General features: G+C 47.8%; 2 protein-coding genes across 4 annotated transcripts in view; one reads left to right on the plus strand and one right to left on the minus strand.

Annotated features, from left to right (window-relative positions):
• The window catches only part of Insyn2b (inhibitory synaptic factor family member 2B), a 106,136-nt gene extending 101,811 nt beyond the window's left edge, over window positions 1-4,325 (plus strand). The window contains exon 4 of the mRNA XM_015492636.2: window positions 1,364-4,325. Coding sequence (XP_015348122.1) covers window positions 1,364-1,550 — 187 coding nt within the window. The 3' untranslated portion in view covers window positions 1,551-4,325. The remainder of the gene's footprint in view (window positions 1-1,363) is intronic.
• Dock2 (dedicator of cytokinesis 2) overlaps window positions 1-23,178 on the minus strand; it is a 397,939-nt gene that overhangs the window by 209,003 nt on the left and 165,758 nt on the right. For all 3 annotated transcript variants that reach the window (XR_007352105.1, XM_048815769.1, XM_048815762.1), the window contains exon 27: window positions 18,842-18,937. Coding sequence is in view for 2 of the 3 variants with exons in the window: in XM_048815769.1 (XP_048671726.1) it covers window positions 18,842-18,937 (96 nt within the window). In the remaining variant the exon portion in view is untranslated. The remainder of the gene's footprint in view (window positions 1-18,841; window positions 18,938-23,178) is intronic.

Raw genomic sequence — 23,178 nt, forward strand, 5'->3', positions numbered from 1 at the left:
AGAACCCTGGTGCCAAAGCAGGCAACGAACACATCTGAAAGCCTAAGGCCTTCTCCAAGCGCCTGGCAGAGGTGAACCTCCTTGGGGGAAGAGAACTGTTAAGACGGGGGAGCTCCTACCCACCGCAGCCATGCCTAACAGGAACCCTTCTTTGCAGCCAGATTCACTGGGTTCTGGGAGGCCGAGCAGGGTCACAGGTAGGCTAAGCCTGGCTCCCCAGCTTCTCTGACACACAGAGCTCAGGGGGAGCACAGCACCCACTCCTCAGAGATTGCAACTCCCTGCTCACCTCATCCTGCGGGCTACAGAATAGACTGCTCCCCTTGTGTTTCTCAGCCGGTTTCTTCCCTGGAAAGCAGGGGCAGCGGAGAGAAAGAAGAAGAATACCCCAGGGTATCCAAGACTTTTTAGTGCAGCCGTCCTGGGTGACTGGAATTCAAAGAGAGTTACACTTATCAAGCATCTCTGCCTGGCCTCAGGCTGCCTGGAAAATGGGTGGGACCCAGTTGGCATTTGACCTTTGAGACAGCAGTTAATTCTCCTGCAACATCAGAGGGCAGGAGACTCTGCTGCCTCTCAGTTACATGGTCCCCACAGCTCACATCTACTTCATAGACCTCTGTGGCCATCAACACAGAATAACCAAGTCTGTGCATTAATGATTCTAAAATGCACAAATGAAAAAAGGCGACTGGTCCTTCACTAAAGGAATATTTAATCTCTCAGAACAGAGGAAATGCTGTGAGGTGCTCTCATATGTAAACTTCTCAATACACCTTGTTAAGTTGAGAAGCAAGTGCTGGTGATAATGAGATGCCAGCAACAGGGGCAAAAGCAGGAAGGGTGGCCCCATGTCAGACACTGCTCTGGGCACATCATCTGTATCATCTCACCTTACACATGCCAACTCCCAAGAAGGTGCCATTACTGCCTCCATGTCACAGATGAGGAAACCGAGCTCAGTTTTATTTGAATGTTCCTTTTATTATTAAAATATTTTATAATGAGGCAGTTTTCATGCCTAATGTATAATAGCCTACATTAACAATAAGGACTGCAGATCCACCAAGACGGCTTCCAGTATTTACTGAACACCCAGCAGAGCCTCTCTGTTACATATCATATCCACACTTGGTAACAGCCCTGTGAGGAACGCACTGCAGATGTCAGTCCAATCTATGAACAATGAGGGGTTCAGAGAGGTGCCATAACCTTCTCAAGGCCACACAGTCAGCCACTGGGTCTCTAAGGACCAGTGACTTGATTCCAAAGCCTGTGCTCTTCGTGCCAGTTGGGGACCTGGTGACGCAAAATCAGTGTGTTTTGATTTGAATTTACTTTTCTTCCTTCCTCTGTTTTTCAGTGTAGAGTATGATTTTCGGCAGCAGGAAGGAAGGTTCCATGAAGTTCTGCAGAGTCTAGAGGAAGTGGAACCAGTTGAGGAAGCATCTTCCCCACCAAAGTCCCCAGCAGAACCCCCGGCCCCTGAGAAACAGGATCTGAGGCGGAAAACGAAGAAAGTGAAGAGGAAGTGCTTCTGGTGGATCTGAGCTCCCAGGGCCTGTTTGTCAGTCCTTTCTGTCTGAGCCTCCCGGGCTTCTTTACCAAGGCCCAGGGCTGGGAGCCCTTGACCTGTGAAGCCAGGGAGCTTAGGGCCTATGTGGCCGCTGCTGGACACTCGATCACCCACCTGATCTGAGTATGTGCCGCTGCTTGCTGAGGACTTCACAGACTCTGGTGTGACCACGAGCTGAGTTCCCTGTCACACATGGCCAGGCCTCGTCCCCATCTGCTACATCCAGATTCCCACCACGGGCAAAACCCCCACCGCACTTTCCCACACCACCATGATGCTGAGCACTTCATCCCGTCCTGGTCTCATGAACTCAGAAGGAAAAAAAAAAGAAAGAAAGAAATGCTGTGCAGAGCAGGAAGATAAAGGAGGGTTATAAGCAGATATCCTGGGGAAAAATCAGATGAAAACCCTGGGAGTTTCCTAGCTATCAGCGCACATGGGCATGACAGAAAAGCAAGGTCATCCTGGCACATTGGGGTCCTTTTCATTTTTAATTAGCCACTCCATCCCAAACCAAGGAGCACTGTCACACAGTGTGGGCCTTCAGTCCATGCAGTGTAAGGTCACCCCAGGGTATCCAAGACTTTTTAGTGTGGCCGTCCTGGGTGACTGGAATTCAAAGAGAGTTACTGACACTGTAGTTTTTAACTTATCAAGCATCTCTGCCCGGCCTTAGGCTGCCTGGAAAGTGGGTAGGACCCAGTTGGCATTTGACCTTTGAGATAGCAGTTAATTCTCCTGCAACATCAGAGGGCAGGAGACTCTGCTGCCTCTCAGTTACATCTTATCTGTGACATATAGGAGGTGAACCTGAGATACAACACTCCTTCTCATCCATGCATCCCTGTGCCAGCCTCGTAGCTAGGAAAACACACACCATTCCACTTGGTCTCCCTTCCCGGAAACCAGGCAACGGTCACTTGATTGAAGAGGCAGCAGATATACATTTCTCCATTCTAGCATTGAAGGCCTTCCCTTCCCAAAATCTGAGTTCTTTGGGTCTGGCTCTTTCTTTTGACAGGACCCCTCTACCTGGGGAGTCCAGGAAAACTTGTATGGCCGTGCCAAGCCCTAATGTAGAAGGAAGTAATTGCTTCATACTCTTGAGGCTGATGGGTAGGGTGGCAAGGCTCAGATTCCTGCACATTAAATTCCTTGCTGGCCTGTGGTTGGATTGAAGCCACAGGAATGAGTCCTAAAGCTAACTCAGCTTTAAAGGAGGAAGGCACTTCAGGGACCCTTGGCCCAGGACCCAGGGTCTCAGTGAAAGCCTTGGTAGTGCACGGCACCCCGTGTGTATATGGGACGTGTGTACCCTACTGCCAACTGAAGCTAATTGAGCAAACCACCCTGCAGCTTCACCTTCCCCTCTGAAAGGCCTGCAGTGCACAAAGCTATTTCAGGGAGAGTGAGAGGGAAATTTGGCAAGGAATCTCAGCTTGCACTATTTAAGTCTTTGAATGTCATTCAAGATGCTCTTGTTCTGCTTCTAGGATAATGTTTAAACCCACAAAATGAGACCGGAATACATAACGTCAAGTTAGAATTAAGATAAATGCACTTGTCATACTTAAGAAACCACATTTCAATAAGACATGCTACCACTGGCTACAAGCCACTGATCTCTCTGTCTGTATCCATACAGTCTGCTCTCAGTGGGCCCCAGCAATGGAAAAGAACAGCGCAGAGGATAATCCAATAGGGCGAAATCATTTGAGATCTCTTACGTAATTTTCTCTTGTAGTAGAGTTTCCATCTTAATTTGATTTGCTTACGCTAATTTCAAATGAATTTATATTCCTGGGCATCATGCTGGAATGGAAATAAGCCTGTTCCCAGAATTAAGACACCCAGGCAACAGAGCAGTCTATTCCACTAACCTTGGGCAAGTTGCTTAACTTTTCAGGGCCTGTTTGTCCATCCTTGAATGGTGAGAGCGCCTGCTTTACCTACTCTGCAAGATCCGGGCAACTTCCAACTTCAAATGGACAGAGCCACTCAGCTATCGAGAGCATTTGCCCCAGTAAGCCTGGGAGAATACAGCTCACACAAAATTAAGAAGCTCCTGGCATCACACACATATCCAGCTGGGGACCTTGCATCAACCCTCAACTGAATTAAATGAAATCAGAACTGAAAAATGTTGATGTTTCCAGAAATAAAACCAACTGAGGCTCTACTGATTCTATACCAAAGCACAACACCGCATTGCTTGGGCCACCCACCTGAAAACGAGACGGAGGTCCCTTCTGAAAATCAAACATTCAAAATCATTATGAGGAAAAAGGATTTGATAAACACCTTCCTGACGGACAAAAAGGGTTGTATCTGTGCTTAAACAAGTACACATACATACACCAAAACTCTACGTTCACCTCCCCATTGCAGACCGCTGCTCCTTTGTAAAGTATTGGTGACATCGACCATGATATTCTACAGAAATGCTTCACTGGAGGCGATATGGTTTTGTGGAGAAAGATTAACTTAGCAAAAATTGCTTTTATAAAACTGAAGGGGGAAAGATTGATACATCAACTTAAATTGCAGGAATTTATGTAGCCGCTTTCTCTGTAGTTAAACAGTGCGTACCGCTGCCCCGGATCTCCGTACCTGCTCCCGTATAGAGCACCTTCTTAAAGACAATGTACTAATGTAAGGTTTTGTAAATTTCTAAACCGTTTTAAATGGAATATTATCTTTTGCAATAAACTTACATATTTTTCCTAGGTTTGAAGTCTCCATTATTAGAGGGGTTGATTTGGATTATAAGCAAGCCTTGATGGTCCTGGAGGGCAAGGATGGCATTTGTTATAATTGCTTTAAGACATTTTTCAGGGATAAAGAAAGAACAGATTTAGAAGTTAGTGTCTCGATGGTCACATGGAGCCTCTCCGTGTGAGGGAGGTGACAGGAATCAAGGCAGGCATCCCCAGTTGCATTCAGAGAGACACGCATTCAGGATTTTTATCATTAGGCCCGTACACCTGGCTCTGATTTACTCCATGTTTTCCTTTATTTCCTGCTTAATTTGTTTGTTTTTAAAAGGTTCCTTTGTGTCACCAATACAAAGAAAAGCAGAATCATCATCCAAAAATAGAAAACAAAATAACAGTAACTTTATTATATTCAAAAGTGTTTGTGCTTTTGAAAGTTGGGGGTGCTGGGCCCTAGACCAGCTCTTTGTGAAAAGGGTTACAAGCCCCACTGAGTGCATCCTAAAGCCACCTTGACACCAGACCATGTTCCACCCGGCGAATCAGGAGGCATGAGAGAGAACTGAAAAGAAAACACTTCCTTATCAGGTGAGCCAACCCTCTCCATAACCAAGTGCACCCCAAGCCAACGTGTGGGAGTCAGGAGACTCGGGCCCCCACTTCAGGAAAGACCAATTTAGGAGGAATCAAAACCAAAACCGAAACCTGGACCGGCAATCAGAAATCTTGGGTTTGGTAGCATTCTGCTCCTTTCTCAGTTCTAGGTGACCTTGGGCAATGGCTTAACCTCTGTGAGCCTCTGACTCCTCTTTATATAAAGCAGAACCCCTACCTGACGAGGGTGTCCCCACAATCACACAGCAGGCACTCAGCAACACACCTGCCTTCCTTCACTGGTGATTGAAGTAAATTGTGAGAGAGGAGGGAAGACGCCCCCAGGCGGCTGCAGCTGGCGCCAGACACAGGCTCAAGGTTTCCTCAGGGTGAGGGACAAATTGTTCCTGACCTTATTAGAACCATCAAAAACCATGGCGATACTTGGTGAGGAACCAAGTGGAGTGACCCAGAAGAACACCGGGCACATGGGACCCGCCCGCAGTCTGGGATCCGAGGATTCTTGAAACACAGAATCACATATCCCAGAAATGAAGGAGACTTCAAAGCCAGGTCCCTTCCACCTGAAGCAGGGGCCAGTTAGATGAAGGCAGCCTAGATGAGCTGCCGGGAGCCTTGCCAAGTCACCCAGGGAAGGAGGTGCTGGGTGGGGGGTGATGTGTGAGCTCCATTGATTCACTGCTCACGGCAATTCGCTATCTGCTCAAAAGGTATTTTGTTTTAAGTTCCAAGAAACAAAGGTGCTCTGTGATCATCATGCCCAGCCACCAGGAAAAGGGAATGGGCACACATGCAAACCCAGCCTGGGTCATGTATTGGGGCAAAACACGCCACCAGCTTCATAGTCAGGACCCTGGTGGGTCCTCTCACTCAGCTTCCCCTCCAGCTGCTTTTTACCAACCTGAGGCCTAAATTCCTGCGACACCTCCTGGCGCCTGGTACCCCTTCTTTGCATTTCCGTGCACCTCCCGTGGAAGGGCCTCCTGTTCCAAACCACTTTGCATCTCCACGGGCCTCCACAGGGATCTCCCAGTGGGCTGCCTGCTCCCACCCCCTGACTCCTCCAGTACTTTCCCCTCACAGCAGCCAAAGCCAGCACTACAAAAATTTAGACCTGAACCATGTCGCACATTGCCTGAAAACCATTCAGTGGCTTCCTGATAAACTTAGGGAGTTAAGTCCATGACCCAGAGGCTGGGAGGACCCGCCCCTGCCTCCTCTCCTGTGAACTCCAGGGGGCGCTTTGCCTGTGTGACCTCTGATGGTGTCGAGGCTCCTTGGGTTCCACGGACCCACCATGCTTACAGCCCCTCAAGGATCAGGAGACACACTTGTTCCTGCATGGAGTGTCCCACACCACACCCCCGCCCTGCCCTGTTGCCAGCTCCATTGAGGCTTGCCGGATAGTGACGCCAGTGACTAAGACCACGCCAAGGGCGCTTTTTAGTCTCACCTGGCAACAGAGACCTTGCTCTCTAAGTCCTTGGCACAGTTGTCCCTGTGCACTAATCTATGTTCTTCTTTGTGGACTGCATTTCTCCCTAAGGCCTGCATCCTTTAAGGTAGAATGTGCATATTTTGGGCATCCCTGCATTCCCAGCACTCACCACAGTCGGATTCAGATATTTGCTGCAGGAATAAATTTATGGATAAATTGGATCCGGTGGGTGGAGACGGTAATAAGTCACTATCAGCATTCCCTGTCTATCATCCTCACCCAGGACGGTGCAGTCTACACCTGAGCTCCCAGGGCTAGGGTCTTCAGCAGTTATTGTGCCCAAGGTTTCTCCCTCCACGGTGGCCACCTGGCTTTCAGGTCTCAGGAACATGAACCCGCTCTGGCCTTCTCCCTGCACCTTTATTCTGTACAGCCCAGCTTAATCTCATTTCAGAATAAATTGCCATCATAATTAAATCCCAATGCATTTGGAACATTTTACCAAGATACTGCCTCACTGTATGAGAGAGAAAATGAGTTTTGAAATTAAAGCAGATTGTTAATTATTTTTGCTGTAATGTTTCTATTAAAATGTCAGCATTTATTTCATGTGACCAAGTGCATTTGAGACCAAATGCAGTTTAAAAAGAGGTGGGGTCTGTCTATCTGGAGGAGCATTACGGGCAAAGCATTTTTCCTTGGCTTCCACCGCAACCACGCAACCAGAGCAACCAAAGTGAAAAGACAATACAATCAAACAAAAGGATTATATGCCGCAAAGTGAGGGAAACCTTTTATTATCATGAGTGGCTTTCATAAATTCTCAGGATCCATAAGTATATTACATGAAATTTCACTCAAAAGAAACCCATAATTTTTTCTGCTGACAAAAACCTCAATGTGCATTTTTTCAGATTGCCAGCTAGACACCGTGACCTCTGCTCTGCGCTTCATCTGGTTTCCCAGGTAGCGCACACAATGTTGTGACACCCGGTGATGCTTCCTCATGAACCAGGCCGGCTGAGTCATTTTAATTGCTGAACTCCAGAGCTGAGCGCCAAACAACCAAACCCATGCTGCAGGCGGAAATCAGACAGGTGATGGAAGTGACAGGAAGTTACTTCTTGTTGTCATTATTTTCTGTTTTCTTGGTTTTGTTTTTCAAATAAAAAACAATCTACCTTTAGTAGCTGAGAACCTGGGATCAATGACAGCGAAAGCCCAGCCATGCTAAACACAATTGACATTGCACACCCAGGGCAACGGCTTCATCTCTACCAACAGGCACCTGTCCCTTCCAAGAGTGCTCAGGTGCACCTCATAGTCACTGTCTTCAATACACAGTCCTTGAGCCCCTTCTCTGTGTCAGGCCAGGTGCCAAGGACACTGAGAGAAGACCACAGAGGTATCCTTGGCCTCAGAGAGCTTATGGTCCCATGAGGGGGCTGCCCACATAAGCAGGTGTCCTTTTCTGACTCACCCCACCTGCGTGTCACCCACCCTCCTTCCAACCCACTGAAGGCTGACCTTGTATCCTCCTGGAGTGTCGCTCACCATCCCCTCCTGCCTCATTACAGGTTAGTAGTGAGAGGGAGGGATGCTATGTTCACCTCAATGGGGAGCTTTCAAAGTCCCAGAAGTCTTTACAAAGCTCAGTTGCAAGACTTGGCCACTGTGAGCCCTTGTCTCCTCTGGGTGGACCCCTGTGGGGCCTTCAAAGTCTTCTTCCTCTCCCTGTTTTCCTGCCCTCTCCATCCAGCCTTCTGGATCTCTCTAAGACACATACTGGGCCATTCCTTGGCTTTATGTCTCCAATGGCACCCACCAGCACCCTGGAGTTCAGGATGCCTTCCTAGCCACCAGGACTCCTCAGCTCACTCTCACCAGCCTCACAATGGGGCCTGACCTCCTCCAGGTCATTTTGCCCATCTCCAACTTACTGCCACTTTCCAAAGTGTCGGAGGCTATCAGAGACTGTTCCCTGTACGTGGGATACTGTCCCATCACCTGTCTACTACAGGAAATAATTTTTCATTAGGGGAGAATAGAAAAAGGCAGCCATATTACTATTGATAGTGACGATACAAGCTCAGTGCGTTGAAGTAACCACGGGCTTCACGTCTGTCATCTTGTTTATTCAGCAAACTATCACAAGGGAGCTGATGGTGACCCATTTTTTTCAGCAGAATAAATGGAAGCTTTGGGGAGAGAAGAAGCCTGTCTTGGTCTAAGGTATGGGGGGGTGAAGTCTAGGTCTGCCAAACTGGGGGCCTGGACTCACACGCCAGACAGCAAGTTGCAATTTAAATGTCACCTCCTCTCTGTAACTTTTTCTGCTCATCTCCCGCCCCTGCCACAGAATTAGTCACTCCACCGTCTGAGTACCCACGGCACACTGTACAGGCAGCCCCTTCTCATGTCATATTGAGATTTCTTTTGTCAACCTCTCATGCTCATCTCACCAGGAGTTGATGTCCTGTGAGACAGGAACTGTCCTTGCCGTCTCTGGGACCCTCGGGGCTTCCCACCATGACCTGAGAGGCTGGGAAAGCCACACACAGTTTGTTGAAATGCACTGGGAGCAAACGAGGCTATGGAAACCTCAAGAGGAGGCCCAGCCCAGGGGAGAGTCAGACCAGACCAGGCTGACCGACTCCTGCCGGGACCTTCTGCATGGTCTGAACCAGTGCCTTTGCTCCATCCCCCACCTCCATCTGTAAAACGAGCCATCTGTCTTCCCAGCTTTCCAGGCTGTTTAGGAGAGTAAAATTATATACATGAAAATGCTTCGGGAAGTTTGGCTATCTCATTAATTCCTATTTTTAAAGAAACAGCGTTTGAGGTTTTCTCTTCTGATCGTAAAAGGAAAGCAGAATTATTTTAGAAAAAGCCAACTCCAGAAATGGGCAAGTCACATGTCCTCAAAGCAGAAGATGTGGACATGATTTCAGACTCAGAATAGGGCCCCTGGGTTTGGCCTGGGAGGGCGAGACCCCTGGTGAGACCACAGGGCTTCCCCTCCCTGACCTTCAGTTTCCTCGATGACCTTGTTGATATGTTCATTGTTGACTAAAGCCACAGGATGTCCTTGTGTTCTAAAAAAACCCTAAATCTAATATAAATGCACAAATGTATCAGTGTATGGATGCAGCATAAATATACACAAGTGATTTCTGATTGAAGGATCACTTCACAGAAGCTGTCCTCTGGAGTCACGCAAGGTCAGTGCCCAAGGTGGGGAAGTCCTGCACCTGAGTCTTGTGGGGGCTGGTTTCATTAGCAGCTCTTCCAACAAGGTTTCTCCCCAGCAGCGTTTATCCCTCAACAACAGCCCCAGAGGGAGACCCCTGCAGTGTCTTTAGCTCCCCAAGGCTTTCTTCACAGCCAGGGCTATGGTGTGAATGTCCCCAAGGTTCTGGGGTCTGAAGGCTTGGTCCACTGTGTGGCACTACTGGAAGGAAGTGGGACTTTGGAGAGGCAAAGCTGAAAGGGACGTCCTTAGGTCACTGGGGTATTTCCTTGGAATGAGGTCCTCCTGGGACTCCCTGATGGCTTCCTCTCCAGAGTCCTTATGAAGGCCAGAGTCTGGCCCCTCTCAGCCTTTCTGCTTCCAGGCTCAGGCTGACTCCAACACACACTCCTGACCTTGCTGACACCATTTTCCATGGGCCTCACTAGAACTGAGCCCATGCAGGTGCCACTGCCCTGAGCCTCCAGAACTGTGAGCTGCACAAACCTCCCTTCACATCATATGTGGCCTGACTTGGGCATTTAGTTATGGTAACACAAAACTGACAGGTACGCTGGATGTAGCAACAGCTGACCATTACTTCCCAAATCCAGGAAAGAAACCGAGGCACAGCCAAGAACCACTCAGCAGTCTTACTCCTAACACTGTCAAACTGGGAAGAAGACTCCAGAGAGAAGGGGGACCAACCGCATGGGCTGCCTTATGCTGCAAGCCTCAGGAATGTTCTTTTATTCAACCTCATCACAGGGCAGTGGGTCCTAAGCACCACTAGGCTCAGTGTACAGATAAAGGAGCTGCAGATCTGAGCTGTGAAATAAACCCTCTCATTCCCTGAGGAAGAGGCATCAGCTCTTTGCCAATCAAATCCTTTTGAACTCACAGCTCACTCCCAATTCTGTGGCCCTTGGGACACATTGCTGAGCAAGAGGGTGTTAAGCCCACACCCCTGGAAGACCTTCTGTTTCTAAAGTACTGCAAAGATGAGCAAAGACAGGCCCCTCTTCCAGGAAACAGGACAGGAACTTAAGAACACACATAAAATCACTTGTCCAAACTTGAATTTGTCCAGCTTCACTAAAAAAAGCTGAGAGGCACTGAGCTGTTTGGGAGTGACTTTATCAGGCTTTGATGACACACCTCATTCTGCGACTGCAGGTCTCAGCATCTACTGAATGATTCCCAAGGTCTGTGTGGGTGAAGCTGTGGCCTTGGTGTGGCCAAAGCCTGGACACCAGCTTCCCAGGGCCTGAGCTCACCTGCTCTACAGAACTGCAAGGCACGTGTCACAGAATCAAGTGTGACACATTCACAGTGGCAGCCACATGAGTCATGCTGTCCAGGAGCAGTTGACTCAACTCACAGCAGAGATCGGCTCCACCGGGCAGAGCAGGGAGGAGGCAGGAGCCGTCTGAACACATGGAGGACCTCAGACTTTCTCTTACTCCCCTGCCCTGCAGCGGATCAGGGATCAGAAGGAAGGTTTGGAAGAGGGAACAGGCTCTTCCCAATGTGTTAAAAATAATAATGCATCCCAGGGCCAGTATGGTATATGGGAATTTGTTAGGGAAAAAAAAAATCTTTATAGGTGAACCTGGCAAAAAACGAACCTTTTGTCACCTTATTTTTAAAAGTCAGGACTATTTAAAGCTCATCATTCATCTTCCTTTAAATGAGTATGTCCTTTCCATTAATTTGCTCCCCAAAGTTTAGAGAATCTGCTACCTGCCAAGAAATGCTGCTTCCCTTAAAATGCCCCAACCTCTTCTGTCCACCTAACCAAATTCTTCATGGCATTTTAAGACCTAGATCCAGTTCTATAAAGTTTTTCAAATAGATGACTTCTGCCTTCACATGCAAGAGTTCCTGTGAAAGTTGAGATAGTGATGCATTTTTTTGCATATATATCCTAAGTCAAGTATTACCTCATAAGTAAGTATCAGAATCATTATTAAAGCAATGCTTTCCACTTTTGTGACTTGGACGCCATCTAAATTATCACAGAAGGCAGCAACCAAGCTGCCCCTGGCTAATGATGCCACCTTGTGGCTACCCAGGGGAATTTCAGGTCTCTTGTATAATTTTTACTATTTTCTATCTTAACTTAATCCCTCACCTCCCACTACCATAAGCACATACACACACACACACACACACACACACACACTCAGGGATTCTCTCAGTTCAACTGATACTATGTCAAGGAAACTCTTTCCTAGATGTGGATCATGAAGTGCTTAAGAACGCAGGCTTTGAGTGCCTGCAGAACAGGATATGAGGTGGATTCTGGCTTCCTCCAGGCTGGGCAAGGTGTTCAAGTCCTCTAACAGCCATTTCCTCTTCAAGAGGGATGATGACATTTTTTGCCAATCTCACAGATTAAATTTGATAATGCTCTGAAAGTGCTTGGTAGCATCTCTGTCACACACATGTGCCATCAATGTTAAGTGTCATCGTCACCTTCACGTGAGTCCTGTGAAGACAATGTGTCCTCCTCCCCATTTTCTTTCCACTTAGTGCAGTCATGCAGCAACTGCCCTCACTCCTCCCTGACTCCCAGCCTAATCGTGACACCACGGGGACATTTGCGTGTAAGGGGAAAGAATGGTGGTTTATATGTAAATGAAAATGGATAGTAAAAGCCTTCACTCAGGCAGAAGGTGTTCATTGCATCATCCAGGACATGCAGAAGTGAGATGCAGGGGCGCTCCAGGGTGTCAAGAGAACCCATCATGCCACTGGGGGGGGTGCACTGTGGGGTACTGAAGAGAGCAGGGGTGTGAACTCGGTTGAGGTGCGTGCAGGGAGCTGGAGGGTCCGGCAAAGGAGCAGCGAGGAGCAGGTTTCAGCAGAGGGAATGGCTGCAGGAGGGCTTAGAGGAGGAAAGGGGTTTTTGCACTAGCAGAACAGAAGTTCCACCAGACTGGCACTGAGGAGGAGAATGCTGGCAGAGGGACAGGGACAGGTTGGATGCCCAGAGGTCTTTGTGCTAGGGCACCATGGAGTGGTTGACAGTTTCTCATCTAGACAGTCCTGCCTTAGAGGAAGTCCTGAGCTGAGAATGAATTTGAAAGGGCTGAGAGAGGAGGCCAAAAGGCTTCTTAGGAGATGGTGATGAGAGACAGTGGTGGCCCAGGCCTGGCTGGTGCACTGGGATTGGGAGGTTTGTAAGGACTGGGCCAAGCAGCAGGAAGTGTAAGTGGGAGGAGACCCCCACCCCTGCCTATGAACCCTTGAGACTCTCCAGCTTGGTTAACCCCCTACTTCATAAATACCAAATAGATAGTAGGTTCTTATTCTAACTTTATAGCTCTTTATGGTCTAATCACCAGAATTGAGGGAAATTGATGCTTAACATATTATTCAAAATACAAATGGCTCCAAAGTCTATGCTGCTTGGCAGGTTTCTGAACAGAGCCATGTGAGTCATCTCATTGGATTCCAATGAGATGGGTTCAAGTTGCTTTCAAATAGGTGATACCTCCAGAATGATGTTGGTCATCGATAATGGAAGAGTACACAACATGCTATTTAAGAGCAAGAACTCTAGAACTAGCACATCCTGGGTTCAGATCCTAGTTCTCCCACTAGCCAGCTGTGTGACTGTAGGCAAGTTACATAACCTCTCTGGGCCTCAGTTACCTCCTATGTAAAATATGAGTACCTGATGCAGATTAAGTGAGGTAAAACTCAAGTGCTTGGCTCTCTCTGCCACTCAGAATATTTGCTCAATAAGTGACAGTGATATTATCAATATCCTATTTTGGTGAGGTCCTGGGTTGCCAAGTGAAGATCAAGTTAAGCCCTCGTGGCTGGGAACTGACCTCTCATGTCCCAGCAGGCCCCACACCTGCTCTCCATGGAGATTTGGTACTAAGGATCATGCAGCCCCCTGCTCGGCCACTGGAGTCCTTGGGCTCACAGCCTGGTGGCCATTTCCCACTTAGTGGCCCAGGAAAGGAAAGTGAAATCAGAGCTGCAAAGCCTGGAGTCCCTGGGGACACTCCGTGGTGCTGTTAGAGGATGGGGTGGTTTCCACATTTCCACTCTTTTTCCCCCTTTTAACAAAACACTCAGAGTTTCTGGAGCGGGCACAATGCCAATGGAATTCACCTTTATATAATCACTCCATAGACTCCTCTGTGAAAAGTGGGGTAATTAGGCCCCAAATATATCACCTAGAGACTCATTTTAACAACCCAAAATAAAATCTGGATCCCAATTTCAACAGAATTACCAGGTCGTTTTCCTTCCAAGAACTCCTGACCATGGTTAAGCTCCTGGTTGGTTCTCCCAGTGGATGGCTGTCCCCAACGCAGGGAGGCAGGGAGCAAGGTTTTCTGGGGTCAGTGTGACAAGCCGGGGAACTTCCCCTCACATAGTCCTGAGACCCTTGAGACAGGACCAGGTCTCTCAGCAGGAATCTCAGAGGGCTGGGCAGCTCCCCATGCTCCCAGGTCCCTAGTCCACGTCCTGCCTCAGCAACCAGCTGCGGGACTGTAGACACGAGGCTTCATCTCCCAGCACCAGCCAGTTTACTGTCCTAAAGGCAGGAAGACTGACAACTCCCTATGCATTAGGACTCAAGAGGAGAGCCACACTCCTTGGGAAGGATTCTGCATTAAACTTTGTTTTTATATTTTAAGTTTCTCAAAAATTGCAATCTGTGTTGCAGTATGCTTGGTAGCATTTTCTCCTCATCATGGATGCATAAAGCCCTGGTACGTCTCACATCTGGTAACCGCCAGCTTGCATCAGATAGAAACCTTCCCTAGCAAAATTTAAGCTATCTGAAGTCATTTGCTAATTTTCATTTTTCTTCTGCTCTTACATTTCAACCGTCCTAAAGGAACCAAGACTCCGGAGAAGAGAATATTGAGTATATAAGAGCTTTTGGACTTGGCCAGGAAAAAAAAAAAAAAAAGGAACACTGATGATTTCAGTCAATGAATAATATTTGCATGTGTCTTTCACACATCATTGTTTGCCCATTACATACCCTGACAGACATCACTAATCAACTCAGAGCTTTTTCCCACTGAGGCCAGATGTAGCCTCTAAATCCTTCTCAACACAGTACTACAGGCAGCTGTTGCCAATCATCCAGGGTTGACACATGAGGCAAGATCTACGGTAGGTCCCTGACTTGGAAGCTTGGAAGAGTGGGAATAAGACCAAATCAGGAAACTTAGACATATGAAAAAAAAGATCATAAAAATGTTGCAGTTCACTGCACAGAAGAAACCAAGGTCTAGAAGGTTAAAAGTGTAGAGAGACAGAGAGCCAATTCTCTGCAGTAAGCATGTGGAATTCTGCTCCTGTCCTTACTTATCCAAAATGCCCTGTCTATCAACCCAGCTGTCTTTCTCAGCATCAAAGTCAAGTTCTTGGTCACTTAGGTAAAATGACTCTGGCAAAGAGAGGGAAAGAGAGCGCCAGTCATGTAAGAGGGTTTTTGCTTCTGGTTTTTGTACAATTTCCTTTAACTCATTGCCACTATCAGTGATTCATTGTTCAGGCAGGTGATCTACAGGACAATCAGTAATGGTCATTACTAGCAAATGATAGTTACAAGCACAGAGCGCAAGAAGCCATCGGCCGGCCAGATGGCTCCTGTGGTTTTTAATAGCGAACACCTCTCATCACGATGTTCCTGCTCCTGCAGATAAGAAAGGGTCAGTATTCAATCCTATTTAACGACATAAGGAGGAGAGTAGCAGCCTGCTGCCCTGCCCCCACTCGAGGCCTTGTTAGGATTTCGAAACTACTAGACATGTCTCGGGCGTTTGCCATAAATATTATTCCAAGCAATGGAAACTAACCAATAAAAATCACATCTGGGAAAATTAAGAGTGGCGGGTGGAATGGGGACCTGCCCTTCCTGACAAATTTCAATTCGAAATTAAATTGGGGCCTTCAGCGCTAAGATAGGGACTCTTGACCCCTGAGTAATTACTTTCCAACATCATTTCTGTTAATTTGGAGGAGATATTTCTATTCCGGGAATCTCTGGAAAGGCCTATTTCATGAAGATGAAGCAGTGTCTGAGAAACACCTGCTAGCTGTTCCCTTTGGTGACAGGCACAGTGCCGTCCTCAGTGGTGGGCTCACTCCAGGCTGCTCAAAGCCCCACTCGGCGCTCTCTTCCTTACACCAGCAGACTCCAGAGTCATTGAGACAAATGCCGCAGCTTGCAACCTAGAAGCTCTGCAGGCTCCTGGTGGGCCCCAGGGACAGGGACATCTGCACAGGCAATCCCTTCCCTGATATTGGTCCTCGATACTGAGGGAACATGTTCACCGACGAAGGAAAAGCGCCCTGAATGGGGAGCGTGGGCAGGGGTATGGAGTATGAAATATGGCAGCGGTTTCCAGGGAACAGTGCACCCGCTCATTCACTCACTAGTTCATTTGCTCAGTGAATATTTATGGAGGTTCCCCATTATGCCAGGCCCCGTACTTGGTGCAGAGGATACAAGAGAGGAAAACATGGCCCCTGCCCTCAGGGGGTCCCAAGAATGTAGCAGGAGAACAAAACCAGAAAATCATCTTACAGCATGCTCAGCACAAGGACCTGACCTTGCCCTTGGGCTCCAAGAGCCAACAGCAAGAGAGGGTGCTGGGGCCACCTCTGGCCCCCATTGGAGGGGTAAGAGCAGGGGCACCAGATATGGAGAGACCTGGGAGTGACCACAGGGCCAGGCAGGTAAGTGGAGGGAGGGGGTGGTGTGGTTCTGGATCCTGGATTTAGAGGGCAAGTGCAGAGGCCTCATGGAGCTGGAGACGAGTCAGTGTTAGGGACAGCGAGTTTGAACACATCCCACCAGAGGAGGTCTGGTTTTCTTGAGGGCCTAGCTTGTTTATGAGTCTTTGTGCTGAGGATGTAAGGGGTTCTCATAAAATGCTGGATTCACAAATAAATGTGTGTATGTGCAAGGAACCCACGTGCAAATGCTTCTCCTGTGGGCTGCTATTAACTCTCAGCGCCACTCTGAGGAAGTCTAGTGTCAGCCCATTTCAGAGACGAGCACAACCCTTCATAAGGCTTGTGGGGTAAGAGAGGAGCAAGGACAAGCTCAAAGATAAAAACAACTAAAAATATAACAGGCAGGTGACACGAAAGCACCATCAATCATCGGAAAATGCAAAGTAAGCCCTAATGAGACACCACGCCAGAGTGGTCATGAATTCCCTAGGATTGTTGGAACCCAAAGAGATGGCAGCAATAAGTACTGGAGAGGACATGGGTGAAGCAATGACCCCTGGGCTTCTGGTGGTGACGTCTAGCGGCGCAGCCCCTGGGGAAAACAATTTGGCTGTTCCTTATAAACTCACACTTCTGGTATGCCTCAGCAATCCTCTCCTAGATTTCTACCCAACAGAAATGAAAATGTGTTCAATAAAAAAATCCATAAATGTTCACAATGGCATGGCCAAAGTGGAGGGCAGCCCAAAGGTCCATCAACGAGTGAATGGGTGAGCACGCTGTGGCCTCTCCATGACATGTGGCATCAATCAGCGACACAAAGGGAGACGTGTGATACCTCCTAAACCACAAGGAACCTCAAAGACACTATGCAAAGGAAGTAAGCCAGACACAGAAGACTTGACCTTGTAGGAACCTCTGATAACGAACTTTCCTGAAAAGATAGATGGTGAGCAGATGATGCAGATGGACCCTGGGAGAGGCAGTGTCCAGGTGCGTGGCAGCAGGGGTCAGGGGCCGCACAGCCAGAAACATTTCCTAAAACTCATCAAAATGAATATGTTCCATGGTTAAATTCTAATATAAGTTTTTCCTCAATGAAACTGTTATTTAAAAACACAAAGGCAGAACAGTGAGGCTCGGACCAGCATCCTAAGGGCTGGCCTCTGTACAGGACCCTGCAGACGAGGTGGGATGTCAGCAGGTTGAGAAGGCAGACAGGAGTTATGGGCAAGGAAGAAAACATGGGCTGCTCTTGGAAGTGAGAGGGTGCCAGGCACATAGGAGTAATGTCTAGGCCTCTTTTTGCTGGACATTTGAATGGAGAAAAGCAGAGAAAAGTTTAAAAAAAATGATTGTGGCTGGACCAGATTCCAGAAGCTGAGACTGGTCAAGCGGATGCATTTATGATGTCATCTGGCAGACAGCGGGGAGCCAGCAATCACTCCAGAGAAGGGGAAAGACCAAGGGGACAGCTGCCAGGCTTGGGTGCTGCAAGGGCCAGCGGCCAGGGCAGAGCATTTGCTAAAAGGCTCGCAGACCCGGAGGTGGTGAGTACGGCCAAATGGGCATCGCTCACCTGTGTCGACGATGCAAAGGAACAGAGAGGCTCATTGTACCAGATGGAAAAGAAAATAACAGGAGACATCACTTATTTAGTGATTTCTACAATCTGGGCCCCAGTTTAAAGAATTGCTGCTCTGGAGGGAAGAGCCTGCCATGTACAGAATGAGCCAAATGGATTGATGATCATCTTTAGGTTTGCTGCAAAGGAAAGGAATAGAGATTAGGGGAGTCACAAAATGCTGGTCTAAGGTGCCTTACGAGAAGCAGGGGCAGGGACACGTGTTCTAAATAAGAGACTTCCAGGGTGGAGGGACGGTGAGTGAGACAAATGACAAAGACAAGCGAACAGCGCTCTCTGGCCCAGGAAGGCAGGAGGGCCTGGTGCGGCTGCTAGTCTAGGCGGAGGCCACCACTCCTTTCTTTGTTCTTTTTAGTAGTGCTGCAGATCAAGCCCAGGGCCCCCCACACACCGGCAAGTGCTCTACCACTGAGCTGCACCCTGCTGCTTCCATAAATGTACACAACACACACTAGGCACAAAGACAGGCCCAAAGAGGTAGAAGATCGTTGCACTGGGGCTGCTTCTTGGGATCAGTCCTCCCCTGGCTACAGTCCACACACAGGGAAGCCACTCAGAAAAGCAGAACCCTGGGCCTGGACTCCATCCTGCCAGATGAGAAGGTTCCCAGTGGCCATGTATCTGGAAGCTTCCATCCGGTTCCCTTACAGAAAGGTTCTCTCACCTCTTTCTTTACCAGTAACGTCACACCCCACTGACATACACAACACCTTAGGCAAATCCTAGGGTGTATTTTATTTCTGCAACTTGAGTTAGTGCCCATAATCTCCCAACTCAGACAGGAAAAACCCAATCCTTCTCTCCAAAACAAAGCGATGAGCAGCCCTGATGTTCAACATGAACCCCGTGCCCAGACGGCGAAGAGTGGGCGACATTGGATACGCGGAAAGCATCTACTTACAATCAGAACGTGATCCCGGCCCATGGTGATGACCGTCCGGTTCACCGTGCGAAGCAGCTGGACCATGATCTCTTGGATGTGGTGGTGGGTGAAGGCCTGCAACAGAGACATCTGTGTGACAATCAGGCACGGTGCCCTCGCAGCCCTTCAAAGACCCCGACAAGGCTGGGCGGACACAGTGATCACCAACAGCACTGCCACCGCCAACACCAGCCCGTCCCCTCCTGATCACCGTTTGTCATCGTCACATCTCTACTCCACTGACATGGGCATGGTGCCCCAGGAGCTCCAATGGTCACCTTGAGTAGTTAGTGAAGGGGAGCTTACTTAGGCTTGAGAATTGGGGACTTTGCAAGTACTAGCGGTGCGGCGCTGGCTGGGTTAGTAACTTCTCTAAACCTTGGCTTGACCTAACCTGAAGTAAGGAGGTAATCAGCCCAGAGAATTGGTTGTTCAGCATTGGAGAAGCTGAGGGACCAACAGAAGGAAGCCACTGTCACCCTAGGCTGCAGGGACTAATAGGAGGCAGTGTTCCTGGAGACCAGGGTGGGGTGGTGAGGTGGGCACTGGGACCACTGGGGGTACTCATGCAGCTGAAGTCACATCACCCATGTCGGGGTGGAAATCTGTGGTGCAGGGGTGTAACATACACAGGGTTCCACCCACTTCAAGTGCAGGCCCCTGAGCTTTCTGTAGGACTTGCTAGAGCTCGAGTTTTTGCTGTGGTAAGCAAGGGTTGCATGCACATTCACCCACACCCTCAGACTGCGTCACCAGCACCACCCCTAGACAGCTTCACCCCTGCATTCCAGTGAGGGTGAACATGACCATGTGGGAAAGCCTGGAACTTTAGGTTCAGAAGCACCTGGTTTGACTTTTAACGCTGTGCAGCCTCACTTAGCATTTAACCCTCCTGAGCTTTGACTTCCTCATCAACAAAGCATGGAGCTTGTCTCGAGGCCCGTGTGAACCTAAAAGTGACATATATAATTCTGAAAAGACACACACGCCCAGTTCCCCTGAAGGAGATTCTGTAGATCTAAAATAGAGACCATGCATTAGCAATTTCTGAATTTTAGGGACTTCATTCTGATGGCTGAGCATCATGGGCACAGGCCCTGGGAAGCTCTGGAGATGGAGGCTTGAGTTTGGGGAAGGCTCTGTCTCCAGGAACCAGCCAGAGCCTGACCTAAAGAAGGTGCTCAGTCAATGGTAGTGCCATGGCTCCTCCATGGGCAGCCTCTGCTGCATCCAACCCCGCTGAACTTTTGTCTCTTCTGAACCAATGGAAGGAAACATTCACAGTTGGAAGAGGATGAGAAGAAGAAAGATGGGCTAATTACTTAAAATGTCCTCACCTCCCAACATCTAGAGATGAATCACCTGAGCTTGCTTTCTCTTTCCGCCTCAAATTCATTTCTCTGGCACTTTGGCGAATCCTCCATTTTCCAGCCCATGGATCCACCAGCAAAGCTCTGCCAATAGCTTCTGCCAGAGCACACACATATTTCACCGCAGGAGTTCTCGAGCTCCATCAGCCCAGAAAGACCTCAGTCCTTCTCCTGCCTTGATCCCCACCACCCAGGTCTTTCCCTTCCTGAGGCTCAGGGTGGGGAGGGATAGCATGTTTCTGCACTTCTTGGCTAAAGGCAACCCCCCCCCAGACTTCCTTCTTTTAAGCCTTTCGATGAGTTATAATATTCTCTTTCTTGAATTATATAAATATAATGCTCATGGTTATAACAGCAAAAAGGTGGCATTCATGAGTTCTTGCTGAATTCCTGGCACTCTGCTAAACACGTTACCTGTTTTCACATCAAAATAAACAGTATTGTGATTTCTATTACTTAAATGAGGAAACAGAAGCCCAGAGGGGTTAAGTAACTTGCCCAGGGTCACCCAGAAAGGAAGTCCAGGAAGAAGGATTCAAATCCAGCAGTCTAGCTCCAGAGTCTGTTCCTTTCCCAAACTCACCCAGGCAGACTGGAACACGATCACACATCTCTGGTTGTTACTTTGGGGCTTCATTAGCCTCCTTTCATCTGTCAAGATGGATGGACCCTGTCTTCAACTGGGCCAACTTCTAATTCCTTCAGTGACTTCTGATCTTTTCCCTCTTTTTCAGAAAGCCTTCAGTGCCATGTATTCATTACTCCTTTATCTTTCCTATTCTCCCTTTGCAATTTCATCAAATTTATATAATGGCTTCCATTTGATGCAATTTTTTTCTCCCAGGATTACATCTCTTCCCTTACCCAAAGAGATATTAAAACCCCCCTTTTCCTCTTGAACTCCTGCTCCTTGCTACTTTTAAATCGCCACTTCTTCTTAGTCCAAAGAGGAGCAATTAAACTGGCTCAGGAAATTTGGTACTTAAAAGTGGGAAAGCATCCATTTCAATTCATCTCACTCTGAAAGCTCCCAATATAGGAGGAGTGTTAGCCAAGTGTTCTGAGATCAGACAGATGTGAATTCGAATCCCAACTCTTCTCATTTGAGCTGGGTGACCTTGGGCAAATTGCTTTGCTTCTCCGAGTTTCAGTTTCTGCATTTATAAAACGTGGACAACACTAGAAACCTCAAGGTTATTGGTTTACTGAATAGAAGGTGATGCAGAGAAAGTCCCCAAGACCAAGAGCCAGGGCACAGTGAGCCTCAGGAAGGAACGTCACTCCTTTGGTTGGCATCAGCATCCTGGCTGGGCCTGCAGATCCCCAACATGTAGCAGAAAGTGCAGCACAGGGCGAGGCGTTCAATAAACTGTGGGTGACATGGAGATGTCGCCCAAAGAATGTATAGCATATATGCAAATGGAAAACTTTCAAGATGATAAACCTGCGCCCAGCAGGAAAAGTGCAGTCACAAATCACCCACTGTTAATTGCACCAGTGAGAGGCAAGTGGAGGAAACTCCCGGGAAGTGTCTTCAGGGCCCCAACTAAACGGTGGCTTGTAATTGAAATGACAAAATCAGTCTTCACGTTATGGCCGCAGCAAAGGAATTAATCCACCCAACCTAAACAGGCTGCAAATTGCAGCAATTTTTTTTTCTTTTAATAATTATAGGCTATGGTCTCTGGAAGGGGCTCTCAGGCTCATGCCTGAGCCTTGTCCACAGGTACCACAGCAGGAGAGCTGGCNACAGCAGGAGAGCTGGCAGTGGGCGGGTGGGGGGCTGGGATGGGGGGGAGCCCGCCCCAGTGTCTTCTTGGCACCCTAAGCCGTGGAATTTTCTAGAATACAATTCAAAACTCCTGATTATTTATATTTTCAGAATAACAATCCACAATGCCAGGGATGGGATGATTTTAAGCAACAATACAGGATTTCAAAACACTGAATCAAATTATATGAAAGGCATGTCCTTTGCTCTTATTTTTTTGCCACCCTTCTGATGACATGGGTAGAAAAATCTCCATTTGGTGTGGACATGTCTCTAAGGCCTCTTTAGTTCAGGCAAAATCCCCTTTGGGGAGATGAGGTGCTAGGGTTAGAACCCAGGACCTCACACAACAAACCCCCCCCCCTTTTTTTAACAGAGAGGGAGGCCCTCAGATGGGAGCAGACAATGGGCAAAACACATTTAGTTAGAGCCTAGTAACAATGATTTGTTTTCACTGTGTTCATTTTTAAGTTATTTATGCTTTTGACAAGTGTGCAGTAAAAAGATCCGAAACTTGGAAATAAAGCAAAATGAGGACTTCATGACATTTTAATGGAATGTTTCTGATAGACCCCACGGAGGAACCTCTTGCTAACCATCCACAACTGGTTAGAAACCAGAAATTTTATAAAAGGTTAGCTTATAGAAAAATAACAAAGTTTTATTTTTGCTTGCTGGCTTGCCAAAGGCTGTCATATTATTGCTCAGTATCCACTTTATCTTGGACCTAATGACAATTATGCACAAGAATCTCCACTCCCACGAAAAATGAAGGCACTCAAACACTTTTAACCAGCTCATTTGCTGTCCCGATGGTTCCGGAGCTTGTTAAATTAAACTTGGACGTGGGTCAGTATCCGATTGTGTGAGATGGTATTTTTAACAATTTAGGGAGTCAATTTTTGTAACGAGTAATGCTGACTATATACAAGCAATGATATAAAATTTTGTTTAACTTTATGAAAGTGGTAATATATATACAGTGGTAATATATATATTCTCTGAGGTTCATTTAAAACAAACAAACAACAACAAATAAAACCCAGCAGTCTCAGATGCCCTCCTCCCCAGAGGAACTTCTTTACATATTTCATAGTCATGGCAGGTATATCTTGATTTTTAGGACCATGTCACCAATGATTTCATAGTCATGGCAGGTATATCTTGATTTTAGG

The sequence above is a fragment of the Marmota marmota genome, unplaced genomic scaffold (assembly GCF_001458135.2).
Source record: "Marmota marmota marmota unplaced genomic scaffold, marMar, whole genome shotgun sequence".
In the NCBI taxonomy this organism is placed as follows: domain Eukaryota; kingdom Metazoa; phylum Chordata; class Mammalia; order Rodentia; family Sciuridae; genus Marmota; species Marmota marmota.